Source organism: Bactrocera tryoni, chromosome 3, assembly GCF_016617805.1.
Source record: "Bactrocera tryoni isolate S06 chromosome 3, CSIRO_BtryS06_freeze2, whole genome shotgun sequence".
Taxonomy (NCBI): Eukaryota; Metazoa; Arthropoda; class Insecta; order Diptera; family Tephritidae; genus Bactrocera; species Bactrocera tryoni.
The window spans coordinates 28,821,495-28,835,800 of record NC_052501.1 but is presented as its reverse complement, the minus strand read 5'-3'; the positions used below and the strand labels follow the sequence as shown (position 1 = coordinate 28,835,800).

Below are 14,306 nucleotides of genomic sequence, written 5' to 3'. Positions count from 1 at the left end.
CTTTTGTTGTTGTTGTTTTTTGTCGCATAGCCGTTTTTTAGCCACAAACGAAGCACATGCACATACATGTCTGTATATACAGTTATGGACAAAACCATAGGGTCACCCAATTTACACTTTGCACAGCTCTATAATAACAAAGAAAAACAATTATTAAAAGGAATTTATTCAAATATTATACGTGCGGGTCTTCTTTTTGCGTTTTCTGAGAAAATTTACTATTGCCACTAGAGAGAAGAGATTTCAGCAATCATAAGGTCTTCTTCTTTATTGGCGTAGACATCGCTTACGCGGTTATGACCGGGTTTACAACTGCACCCCAGTCGTTCTTCCTTTTTGCTTTTTGGCACAAATTGGAGATTTCAAGTGTAGCCAGGTTCTTCTCCACCTGGTCATTCTAACGGAGTGGAGGTCTTCTTCTTCCTTTGCTTTCCCCGGAGAGTATTTCATCGAATACTCTCAGAGCTGGAGTATTTTAATTCATTTGTCGTCGTATATCTCGTACAGCTCATTGTTCCATCGACTGCAGTATTCGCCGTTGCCAATGCGCAAAGGACCATAAATCTTCCGCAAAACTTTTCTCTCGAAAACTCGTAACGCCGACTCATCAGATGTTGTCATCGTCCATGCCTCTGCACCATATAGCAGGACGAGGATGATGACTGACTTGTAGAATTTGGTCTTTGTTCGTCGAGAGAGGACTTTACTTCTCAATTGTCTACCCAGTCCGAAGTAGCACCTGTTGGCAAGAGTTATTCTGCGTCGGATTTCGAGGCTGACGTTGGTGTTGGTGTTAATGCTGGTTCCAAGATAGACGAAATTATCTACAGCTTCGAAGTTATGACTGTCAACGGTGACCTCAAAGCAAAATCGCGAATGCAACGACGGTTTTTTTTTATGGCAGGAACTATTTCGGCTTGCCCTAGTTCAGTATCAGACTTATTTGCTTCGCTTCCAAACTGGAGAAGCATAACTAACGGCCCGGTTGTAATGGCTAAGGATATCGATGTCCTTATCAGTTCTTCGCCGCTGTATTTAAATATCTCGGTCGGAAATCCATCGGCACCCGTCTCTAGGTTTTCTTGAGATGGATAATTGCTATTCGATTATCTTCATGGTCGGGCAATGGTACGTCTGATCCCGTCATAAAATAAAGAAAAATTTCCGGAAGTTTCTTAGTAATTGGAATAGAAATAAATTGATACATCCCCCGCGACCTAAGTGTCTAGGGTGCCTTCTTCTCTGTCACAACGAATCACATAGGCCCAACATGACTATAAATTACAGTATACTGCTGGGTCCTAGAGCTTTTATATGGCGTCTATAGACTGCTGTGCAGTCTAACACTTAATTTGCTGGGACGAGATTACCTTCCCTTTAGTCATACCCTTCTGCTGTTTTTGAGTACCTTACCGAACTTCGTAAGATTTTGCAAGGAATAAGCGGGGGCATCCAAGTCCATAATCAGTATTGCCACATTTAGCGATGATCATCCACACATGCTATTGCTTCAGATCCTTTAAGACTATCGGCAGGTGTTGATGATATTTTCACAAGGTTATCATATATTTCTGTCGTCTTACGTCACCTTCATCTGTTGGAATGCGGTTTTACATTTATTTATTTTATCGCTTGTTTTGACAATTCTTAAAAAAGTGTTTTTAATAACTGTGATGACCGTTAATAACTTTCCAATAGTTGCCGTCCAAAGATCCTAAATAATTGAACTAAATCTACATTTCCAAAAAGTGTCCCTATTATTTTGACCATAACTGTATGTGTTTATTTGTGCATTTTTGGTGACTATTCACTTTGTTGTTGCATTTGGCAATCGCAAATTGCGTATCATAAGCGCCGCGGGTGGCATCTTCGGCAAATTCTTGTCGCTCTAATAGTTTCCGTCTGCAACGCCTACGACATAGTCGAACGGTAAATTGCTAGGATCGCTGTATTTGGCAATACTAAACCCATGAATGTGTCTGTGTGTGTGTTTACATTTCTCCCCCGCATATCGACTCTTCTCATCAATACTCATCTACTTGTAGTGACTTTTTTATTTCTTACAAGACTAAAAAAAGAAAATAAAAATAAATTTCATTGCGCAATGAATTCTTAATATTCTCCGAAACTCATTCCCCTTCGTGCCATTGTATCACCTGAACCTACTCTGGGTAATTTGTGTGTTGTAGCGGGTGGCTACCTTCATCATCGGGCAGCTCAGCGCTGTTCGTCATCGTCCTTGTATCGGCTAATCAGTGCCGCGACCGTTCAACGGTGATTTATTCGTGGCATTTTTGACACTTTCCCTTTGTGGTCGAGAGATTAACTCGATGATACCTATTTACCTGCACCCCCGCGTGGCTGTGACCTCGTAAAGCAAAATACTACCACCACATGGTATAGCTCGTTTTGTACACGAATTGTCGGCGATATGTCATGCATGCCGCACACACCGTTTTTCGTACGTGCGATTCTAATCATTACAGTACTTAAAGTGCATTACTAAAAGGCAATTAATTTGTGACCAAAGTGTGTGAGCACTCAAAAGGATACAATACACAGGAGAGCTTGGAAGAACAGAAAAAGAGAGATACAAAAAAAAAATGTATTTTGATTGCAACATGGTGGCGATGATGTTTTTTTATTGTATCGGCAGGGGAAAATCTCACGAATACTTCCGTTAATTCATCCTTCGCCGGATATAAATCCGGTCGCTTCGGTAACAGAAAGCCGTCTGTCTTGGGAGTGAGTAACACCTGCTGACTGGATTAATGCAAAATAAACTGAACAACTGTTGATTAATCACCAGTATGGGATGTAGGCCTACCTAGCTTAGTCAAACATCTTAGCTTTAAAGTTTCATTGATTGCCAGGTAACCTTATAATACTTGAGTGGAAGTTTTTTTTTATCCAACAGAAGTATACGGTACGTACATAGAGATTGAAGCCCACTGGTCGTTGAAAAAATTCATAAAATATTATATTAAGATCGAAAGCTCGAAGAAATGTCTGGCGATGTTCACAATTCTACAATATTTGGTTCTGCGTAAAGGAAGGAATCTATTTTTCCGGTCTTAAACAAGCTTCTGGCGGTGTTCCACTTTGGTCGCTTTAAGATTAAAACTATTACTACCCTCAGAAGTTATTATATTCATCATATTAAGACGGATGGAACAAGTTTATAAAGGTTTGTGGTAAAAACAGGCCTAAAATGTCTGCTATATGGACCAATGTAATATACTTGTAAAATCAACCAGTGAAACCGAGATCCATGTATTCGGTTCATGGAGGTTATAATTGAATGCACTGTTTACCGTAATTTTAAAAGAGTTTTGCCATAAATATATCTACTTATGTATATAGTATAATATACAACATATTCGTGTTTGGAATCGCAATTTTTGTAATTAACAATTTAACATACTTACATAGGTAGTAGACAGAATAACATATGTATATACTTATGTAAGTATGTATGTAAGTTTACTTGACTTACCCTTATCCATGAGTTCGGAAAGTTCGTGTATGAATGTACGTGCGTACATATACTTCCAATACGCAGCATGCAATAGTAGGTAAATTCCAACCTTCTTTCATTATCCACTCGACGTTTTCTCTAACATTATGGTAAAACAGCTTTGACCCTAGGCACACACCTGATCAAGGATATATTTTTCAAGTATAAAGCCAACATTTAAGGCCAGTGCTAGCTGCTAGCCAACATTTAGTATGTCCTGCATTCTATTCTAATTTTCCGCAGACAATTTGTCATCCCAGTGTATATCTCTTATGGTACTTCTCATAAAAATCCGTAGAAGATCGAATACGGCTTAAATGCTTGTATCATATTAAGATGCATACCATAGAAGAAGCTTGCATAAGTAAGTAACAATGGTCAAGCGTTGATCACTATTCACTTTAAAAATAACTATTTCCGGATTGAGAACATTCAAAATAATATTCACTTTATTTCCTTCCGTCGCATACGTTTTAAGCTTTTAAAATTCAATTTTTGACATTTTATGTCTATTCACTTGTGTCATATAGCAGCTGAGAGTTATTGCGCAATAATACTGAACAATACATTTCCTTGAACTTGAGTTAAATTCAACGAAAATCGAATATTTTGTAGCCCACTATATAACTGTTGTTAAAACTATAAGTTTTATTATTTAAAACTATAGCATTAATATTAAAATATAATTATTTTTTAAATTGCATATTTGGTATCACTAAAGGTATGTATTTAACTTGGCAGTACTGAAAATTTTAGAGAAAGAAGCAACATTGGAAATGGCGCAAAAATATTGGAAACTGCGAACAAAACAAAATAACAAAACAAAACAAATTCTGAAGAGAGAGATATCTTTCCTTCTTGACGCCGCATTCCGAATGGCAATAATTATTGCGAACTTTGTGTAAGTTTTATTGCCAGATAGAACTTAGCAGTTAGATATAAAAATAATTGGAAAGAAAAAAGGTTTATGAATTGGCCGCGCACGTTTTGGAATACAAGTTTTGAAAATTTGTTCAAAACGTGGACTGGCAGTTGGGAGATTTTAATAAATTTAACGAAATGCCAGTGATAAAATAAGAAGAAGATAAAATGAGAAATCTTTTATTGCTTATGGAGGCAGCAAGTAATAGAGTCCACTGAAGTACAGAATGCTTCCTCTGAGGAAACGTCAAACAGCTGCACAAAGCAACAGGAAACAATAACAACACAAATAACAACACGTTCAACAATTGTGGGTGCAGCTGCGGTTTCGGCCATAATATATTTTATATACACCTTCTTACCAATTATCGAAGAAACATATTTGTTTGCAATTTCTTATTAGTGTAAAAAGCCGAAAATCTGAATAAAATAATTTAATTTTGTAACTAGTATTAAGAAAAAGTGCTTAAAGAAAGAACAAGTTTGTAACATATTGAGTGTCGGAAGAACTTATTGAGTACGTCGAGAATTATGGTATAAGAAACAAGAGCTTAAGAAAAAAAGAGTATTAACAACAAAATATGAATACCTAGAGCGAAAGCATCAAAAGCTAGCGACTAGCTAGTGGTAGAAGCGTCTTCAACAGTAGGTTGGCAAAAAGACAAAAATAATACAAACCGTTAACGTTGTTGTTCTACGAATTGAGATGGTGACGGTGACGGTGACGGTGAATCGTCAGCTAGAAGTCATAATCTGTGAGTCTCAAACACTTGCGTTAGTACGTTTTGGCCACATCACGCAGACGGTCGGTTAACGACGGCTCAGCACGATCTATGCAAATACGCTAGGTAGTAGCGGTAAAACTGGATTTGGATTTCTACAAAATTGTGCCATAGCGAAAGAAGTACAAACTAAACGACGATTAAGCGCACTAGCCAAAAGCTAATGAATTAACATTAGCATAAAATTCCATTTTCGATTGGTGTAGAATCAAAGGCGAAAGTTGTAAGTTACGAGTGGAAGTGTTGCGCCGCAATATACTACATATAAGCAACATAAATGAGAGCAGTTTATTTACTATCGGATTAATTTGTGCCGTGGTTGTAGCCTACGGTAATGCGTATACCGTTGACTTCGGTCTTACATCCCTGCTCCTTTAAGTTTGAATACGGCAACAAAAGACCACCCACTCACCGTCATAATTGCACACTCAACCTCCCATCTACTGCACCTAGCTAGCCCTTAGCACGACACGATTAAACATGTTGCGTTCCTTGCGTCCCCTACGTTCCTGTTACGGCAAAACTATTATTTTCGCATTGGTTACGCTCTGCTTTATACTTTACATTAAAGTGCTACAAGTTGAGGACACCATACGAGAAGCTCAAAGTCAAAATGCAAAACTAAAAAGCTTACAGGAGCAAAACGATGTACTACCTAAAGAAGAAACATACAAACACAGAGCGCGCATCAATCCACGACATCGTGCGATTGAACGTCCGCATAATGAATTGGAGCCTTCAACAGAATCAATATATGAGCTAAGCATACGTATGGATTTGCAGAAGCAAGATCCAGCACTAGGAGCACTTGGAACGTCTGCACATTTGAGTGGTGAAGCAGCACGGCGTGGCGAGGAAATTTACAAAAAGATTTCACTAAATCAAGAAATCAGCGAAAGATTATCGTATAATCGAACTTTAGTTGATTCGCGCCACCCAGCATGCTTGCAACAGACTTTTGATTTAAAAACGCTGCCCAGCACTAGTGTCATCGTAATTTTCTACAATGAACCCTACTCAGTGCTGGTCCGTACAGTGCATAGTACTTTGAATACGTGCAATGAAAAGGTGTTGAAGGAGATCATTTTGGTCGACGATGGTAGCACAAATGATGAGTTGCACGGTAAATTGGATTACTATATCAGTACTAGAATACCAAATGGAAAGGTGAAAGTGTTGCGTCTTAAAAATCGGTAAGTTTAAATATTTAAGTATTGTTGTTGCAAGCATTGTAGCTATACAGCCTAAATATTCTTGCTTATATACAAATGTTGTTTTTCTGTGCTTAGTGTAAATTTGTGTGTGTTTATGTGTTTTAGCGCAAATACTACACCATTGAATGTTTGCCAAATACACAATAATATTTCATAAGACGCTAAATTGTTGTGAAGATGTGTTGCTCTCAGCTAACGAAGCATGACCACAATCTGTTGACCGATTGGACTTAGCTTGCGCAGTCAATGACGAAAGCGAAGCATGCCGCTTAGAATGCGCAGCTAACGATTAGCTTGCTTAGAGCTGAACAGAAGCACAAATGATTACAAAATTACCACATAAAAAGATAATTAATTGTAATTGCAAACGGAAGTGATGCTGAAGAGATTTATAAAACAAACAAAAAATCAGATAAAATTATGTGAAAGTCGTTAGTCTGCTGACATTCAAATGTTCCTTTAATATATTTATACATAAATTTTCAGTAGTTTTTCAGACAATTTTTATAATTAGTGGAAACATGAGCCATTTTTCAATTTCTGCTTAGCATCCATCTGTCAGTGAAGTTCTAGTTAAAACAATATGGTTCTTTATTGAAAGGAATTTTGGTTAAATAATTATTAATTAATTATATTTAATTGCAAAGGTAATTTATATGTTTGTTGGAGTGATTTAACTGGAAAATCTTTGGTGAGCACATTAAGTCCGCAATAAAAAGTATATAAAACACAGAACTAAACACATACCACATTTAACCATATTTCTCAGTTGATTTTAAACACACAACAGCGTCAAGAATTCATAAAAGCCGTTATGTTAATCGTTTTCAACAATCATATAAGCAAGTTGCATCTCATAGTTGCTGGCACAACATCTTATTGCATCTTCCAAGACTTCATGCCACATACATTTTCTGTTAGCTATGAAATAACGAAAAGTCATCTTGTTAAAGGTCAAAAAGCTGTTACCAGTCGTTCGTTTGGCCTAAATGCCACTTGTCAACTTTTGTGGTGTCAAAAATGTGTCCATACAAAGTTGAACGCTTTATGACCGAAACTGTCTCTGCTCGTAAACACACATTTTAATAGAGATTTTAGTTGTGTCTTCAGCCGAACTTAACCACTCATGAAATAGTAATCATTTTCACAACTCAAACTTCGATTGAGGTGCGCGGCATTCGTCTATACCGAGTTCGATAACACCAAAAGTCAGGCTTACTAGTTTCCTAAGCAGCTTTTCTATTAGCATCAACACAAACTACTTACATATATATGTATGTATATACAATATTTTTGTAACTTAGCATGGTTTCGTGGGCAACTTGTTGCTGAGGTGTTTTGCTTAAAACTTTTCTTTTTTTTTTGTTTGTGCGCCTGCTTTAATTTAAATACTTGATGCTGCGGAGGCTGAAACAGAGTTGATGTTGTATCATTTGTTTTGCTTTCTAAACGTCAGTGCACGCAACAGTGACCGCTTTACGCACACTCACACTCATACACACAAACAGCGTAAAAGAACAGGAGATGTTATTAGCACAGCTGTTCGTTTTATTTTTAATTTTTCTAACATACATACATACATACATACATATGTAAACGTGTATCGTATTCATGTACTGTGCATTTTTGCTAATGCTTTTAGGTTTAATAATGAAATATAATGCTTATAATCTAATAAAGCAAAATATGATACTCTTGCTGGTAATAAGCTGTAGCCTGCCAGCTGCCCACTATCCACTGCTCATTTGCGTAGATTTTGTTATCTGATATTCTATTTTTTATAACTAACTAACTAAAAATAGCGCTCTCAACTATTTTTCTCTCATCCACTTTCTAGTCTCGGTTTGATACGAGCGCGCTTGGCCGGCGCCCGCATAGCCACCGGCGACGTGCTCATCTTTTTGGATGCACATTGTGAAGCGAATATTGGCTGGTGTGAGCCACTGCTGCAGCGCATCAAGGAATCGCGTACCAGCGTGTTGGTGCCGATAATCGATGTGATCGATTCGAAAGATTTTCAATACAGCACAAATGGCTATAAGTCGTTCCAGGTTGGCGGTTTCGAGTGGTCGGGCCATTTCGATTGGATTGAGCTATCGGATCGTGAGAAGAAACGTCAATTGCGTGAATGCGATCAACCGCGTGAAATATGTCCAGCCTATAGTCCGACCATGGCGGGTGGTTTGTTTGCGATCGATCGACGCTACTTCTGGGATAGTGGTAGTTATGATGAGCAGGTAAGTGGGATTACACGATTTTTGTAAACTTTTGGAAGTTTATAATGTTTTTTTTTCGAGGGCAGAAATCTGTTATTTTTAAGTGTATTCATGTTGGGAAATAATAGCTAATGGAAACAATAATGTTATGATAAACATATCATATTATATTTTTCTTATTTTTTTTTTGTTTCAGATGGATGGCTGGGGTGGTGAAAATCTTGAGATGTCCTTTAGAATTTGGCAATGCGGTGGCACAATTGAAACGATCCCATGTTCGCGCGTGGGGCACGTGTTTCGCGATTTCCATCCATACGAGTAAGTAAAAAAAATTACATTTGAACCGCAAATATGAAAATTTATATGAGTATACATATGTAGGCATATTTGAACGCCTTTGAAAACATTATAGTTATAGTAAAAAGTTAGTGTAGCTTTACACTTGTATAAACAGTGACTTCAAATGCTTACTCGTCTCATAAAATTAGGCCAACTTATATAACATCGTTTTTATTGTCAAGTGTGGCATCTAGTTTGAAGTCCAAATACGCACGAAAAATATAATACATAGTTCGAGAAATATTTGGAAACATTTTTGCCGATGTCACAAACGCTCATCCGTACATCTATTATTTTTGTATATTTCAATGTATTTTATATAATAGACCGTTGGGCTCGTTATCGCCTGCTAAAAAGCTCACGTAGTCCCTTTTTGTAGACTTTTTTAGTTTTTTTTTTGAGTAGGAAAGGTTTTTAAGGTTAACAACACAGTAGCTATTAACGACTGTGCAAAGAAAATATTAATTTACAGTTAATTTTAACATATTTATTGTTTAATTTATTTTCATAGCTGTACTTGGTTGAAGAGACTTAAAGAAATTGTAAATATTTAAACAATTGTGCATTATTTTTGTGTGATGGGTTGTGTGTTCAGAAATGTTATTATTTCCTAAAGCAAATACAATAAGCTTAACAATAACAGTAAATGTGTATTTTTAATAAATAATCAAAAAAAAAAAACATTTTTGATAAGGCAATAAAAGATGAGAGCTAAATGTTTGTCCAGCGGTTATGTTACATATGTATATGTATGTACATATTATATTTATAACACAATCTCATAGAATGTACATAGCCTACAGCTTTGTAACCTAAATATTTTTATTGTTTTTTAAGAAGTATATATTTAATTACAGTAACGTAAATATATAGTTGAATACTCTTACACTTGCTCTTTAATTCTTTATGTACTGTTATATACTTGATTTAACCATTTATTTACCAAGAAGTAATCAGTTTATACACTTAATTGTAATTAATAACGGCATAATTAGAAAAAATATTAACACCTCGTATCTCTATTGGTTTTATTATTGACAGAAAGAAAATATTTTTACATTCTTTATTTAAAAAAATATGTTTAGTTTTAAATTTGTATTAGTAATCGATAGTCAAACTACATAATAACAAACGTTACAGCTACCAAACTACCAGGGTTGCAATTATTGCCTTAAATAACTAACTAAATATACATTGGATTTTGTTTTGTAGTTCTGAAAATCTGATTTAAACATTATTTTATAACTTCTAATTCCAAATATCGGATTAAAAACTGGAAAGTAAATTTTTAATCCCAAAAAATTGGATTAAAAATTTTATATTTTACCTAAAATACCAGATAAAAAAATATAAAACATATTTATCTCAACTTTATAGTTTTTAAAAATTAAAAAAAAAGTATTAAATTCCAATTTTGGAATTAAAAGTAAAGTTTTCATTACCCAAAATTGAAATTAAAAATTGAGAATTAAATTTTATAAATCTTATTTACAAATTGTTTTAAAATTTCTATCGGATACAAATTTTTATTTATGCAATATTTTATCTGAAATACCAGATTAAAAATATACATAAAATATATTCTAATTTTGGTATTACCCCAAAGTAACATTTTCATTACCCAAAATTGGAATTAAAAATTCAGAATTGAATTTTTTCTCAACATTGGAATTAAAAATATTTTAATAAAAAAATTGCAACCCTGACTACTATATAAATAGTTCAATAATACCAAACTATTAGAAAATATTTAATTATTTACTATTGTACCTAATTTTTTTTATTTTTTTAAATTTTTTTTACTTTTATTTTAACCTCTTTTCCATAAACGTCAGATTCCGGACCCACAACCATATATGTATGTACATATGTATGTAGCTAAAATTATTAAATATTAAAGTTTAAAAAAATATTTTTTAAATTTGTTTTGAAATAAGTTTTATTATTATTTTATTCAAATAATTTTGGAATTTTCGTTCTTACTTTTTTCTTTTTTCATTAATTTGTTTCTTTAATTATTTTTTAATTATTTATTTATTTGAAGTTTTTTACATTTATTTTAATTAAAACTTTCTATAAAAACTAGTAAAAGCTCCAATATTATTATTTATTATTATTATGTATGTATGTATGTATGTATGTATGTATATTGAATTTCAAAATGTTTTATATAAGATTTTTTTAATTTATTTTATTTAAATTTTTTTTAATTATTATTCATTTTTTTTTAAGTTATTGTTATTTTATTTTTTTATTTATTAATTTTTTTATTTTAGTTTTTAATTAATTTATTTTAAGTGAATGTTCTTCATAAACACTAGACAAAAACTCGATATTATTACTCAAAAAAATTATAAAAATAATTTTTTATTTTATTTTGATTTATTTTTTTAACATAAATTTTTAACAATTTCCTGCCTTCCAGATTCCCCAACGATCGCGATACGCATGGCATCAACACTGCGCGCATGGCACTCGTCTGGATGGACAACTATGTAAATATCTTCTTCCTCCATCGTCCCGATCTGAAAAACCACCCGGACATCGGCGATTTGACACACCGCAAGCTGTTGCGTAAGAAGTTGCGTTGCAAGAGTTTCAATTGGTATTTGGAGAATATCTATCCGGAAAAATTCGTACCGACCAAGAACGTGTTGGCCTACGGACAAATACGTGCGCTCAGTAAAGAGCTATGCGCCGACGATTTGTCGCAAAACAATGAGAAACCCTACAATTTGGGTATATTTTGGTGTGCCAAAAAACTGACCAAATCACAATTCTTCACGCTGACCGACACGCAAGTGCTGCGCAACGAGCTCAGCTGCGCCACCGTGCCACACGGGCGCGGCGATGTGCGCATCGTCAAGATGGTGTCCTGCATGGACAACGACGACTACAACGAGCAGTGGAGCTACGAGAACGAACATCTGATACATCTGAATACGGGTCTGTGTTTGGATCATATGGGATTGCGCAGTTCCGATGAGTTACAAGTGACGCGCTGTGATAATGACAGTGAGACGCAACGCTGGACCATACAGCACGAGAAGTTGCTGTGAGGGCGTGTGGCGGCCAGGTAGAGTCGACGGGTCAACTAGTTAGTTCTAAGTCGAAAGTCAAAGCCATTGTGTAAATATTGAGTATAGCTCATATACATATTTATGTATACACATGTATGTATGTATAGTGTGCACAAGTATAAATATATCTGTGTAGCGCAGATATTTTTTTTATTTTTTTTTATATTTATTTTTGACAACTTGACACTTTGTAAAGCAGTTATTGTTAGCTAATAATTTTTTGGCACTTAAGTTTTTTTCTGTTTGGTAAAGTGCACATTTTAAGCACCTACACCGTTAGTTGCTGCTGAGGAAGCAGTTCTTGGTGTCGTGAAAATCTGTAATCATAATGTAAAAATAGCATTCCTAGCGGCACCGCTGATGTTGCAGCTCATCTAGCGGTGCTTATTCTGCATACACACTCGAATGTATGTATGTATGTGTACTCAGCGCATTGTAGTTAGCGAAAATATATTTTTATGTAATTTAAAGTAGTTAAAAATACCACAAAAATTACAAAAACTACAAAAGCAATATTTTTTTTGTTTCGAAAACTCAACCACTACGCGAATTTTATAGTTACTATAACTCGATTTATTACATGACAATAAAACACTAATTTTTATGACAATTGAAATTCAAGCATATGTATGTAAGTAAGCACTATTATTGTGACTATGTCGTAAAAATTGTTTTTTTTTTAATTTTTCATTTACCACTACCTTTACATACTAAGTAGAATGTTTATAAATATTTAGTTTTAATTATACAAAACTATAGCATAGAGTGTTTACTGTAAATTTAGCTATATATACACTGTAAGTATGTATACTGCGCTGTGCCCGTCCTCGAATATATTTTAGACCTTATTTTCACAATTTCAATGCAAATAAATATATTATTGTTTTATAATTAGTTTATATAGAAATTAATTTTTGATTTTTAATATAAGATAAATTAAATGTGAACTGTAAAAACTTATATTCGAAAGTGGAAAAACTTTATTAAACTATTTACATATATGTATAACAGAAATACATGAAAACTATATAAAGATAATTTTTAAATTTTTAAGCAACGCATAATTTAATTTTTTATTTTTAAGCAAAAAGTATACTTTTTTTATAAAGTGTTAAAAATTTTGTTATCGATTTATATAACAGAAAAATAATTGTTTAAATTTAATTTTTTATAAAAAGTGTTTTTATTTATATTTTTTTTTAAGTTTGAAAATATTTTTATTAAGTTATGTAACAGAAAAGCAATATTTCACACTTAATTTTTTTTTTAATATTTTCAGAAATTTTATGCAACACACATTTTTTTTTATTTAATATTTTTAGATTTTTGTTATTTTAAGGGATATAATATTAAATAATATGGCACATGTATGATATATGTATGTACATTAACCCAGTGTTTGTTTTTAAGATTAATTTTGCTCCAAAACTTTAAAATTTCAGTTGTTTTACAAAGAAAAAAATTTTAATTGTATTAGTATTGTTTATTCGTCAAGAAAAACTAATTTTTATTGTTTTTTATTTTTTAACATTATAAAGGAGATAATATTAAAAAATGTGACACATAAATGCTAAAACTGAATACAGTGTTTGTTTTTAAGAATAATATTTTTTCAAAACTTTAAATTAAAAAAAGCCTTGTTCACAGATATTTTTCATAAAAATATTTTTTTTTTTGAAATCTAAAGTTCTATGTAACGCAAAATTTATTATTATAATGTTAAAAAACTAAAAAATAATAAAAATTTTATATCAAAAAATAAGAATTTTTGTTTTTAACATTGTAAACTAAATAATATTAAATAACATGACGCATAAATGATAAAATTTAACCCAGTGTTTGTTTTTTAAGCATAATTTTGTTACGAAACTTAAAATTTCAATATTTTTTTGCGCATAACCTCAATTTTATTATACATAGACCTAAAGTAAAATTTTGTTATAAGCAAATACTTTTTGTTTCACGATTTCTTTATAAATACTCTTAAAGTGATTATATAACCTAAAAAAAATAAACACATAAATGTATATGATAATATAATTAACAAATCATAAATGTGGAAAAGTAAGTTATCTACGCGAAAAAACACTTAAGGCACTAAAAACTAAATAATTGCAACATTTATACAGGCAAACAAAATCTATAGCAAAAAGTAGGAGCAAAAATAAATATATTTTTTTATATACAAGTACATAATAAACTAGCTAGATATTAAAATAAAATAATAACAAAATCAA

General features: G+C 33.0%; 1 protein-coding gene across 1 annotated transcript; it reads left to right on the top strand.

Annotated features, from left to right (window-relative positions):
* Positions 1 to 4,730: 4,730 nt before the first annotated feature.
* Positions 4,731 to 12,545, top strand: LOC120772190 (polypeptide N-acetylgalactosaminyltransferase 1). Its single transcript, XM_040100656.1, has 4 exons — positions 4,731 to 6,413; positions 8,272 to 8,671; positions 8,847 to 8,968; positions 11,415 to 12,545. The coding sequence occupies exons 1-4, from the start codon at positions 5,701 to 5,703 to the stop codon at positions 12,046 to 12,048; spliced, it is 1,869 nt and encodes a 622-aa protein (XP_039956590.1). The 5' UTR covers positions 4,731 to 5,700; the 3' UTR covers positions 12,049 to 12,545.
* The last annotated feature ends 1,761 nt before the right edge of the window (positions 12,546 to 14,306 follow it).

Excerpts from the sequence above, each read along its gene's own strand:
- LOC120772190 (XM_040100656.1), top strand. The coding sequence starts at position 5,701 with ATGTTGCGTTCCTTGCGTCCCCTACGTTCCTGTTACGGCAAAACTATT. Across the intron at positions 6,414-8,271 it reads GTGTTGCGTCTTAAAAATCG|TCTCGGTTTGATACGAGCGC; the intron begins GTAAGTTTAAAT and ends TCCACTTTCTAG. Across the intron at positions 8,672-8,846 it reads GTGGTAGTTATGATGAGCAG|ATGGATGGCTGGGGTGGTGA; the intron begins GTAAGTGGGATT and ends TTTTTGTTTCAG.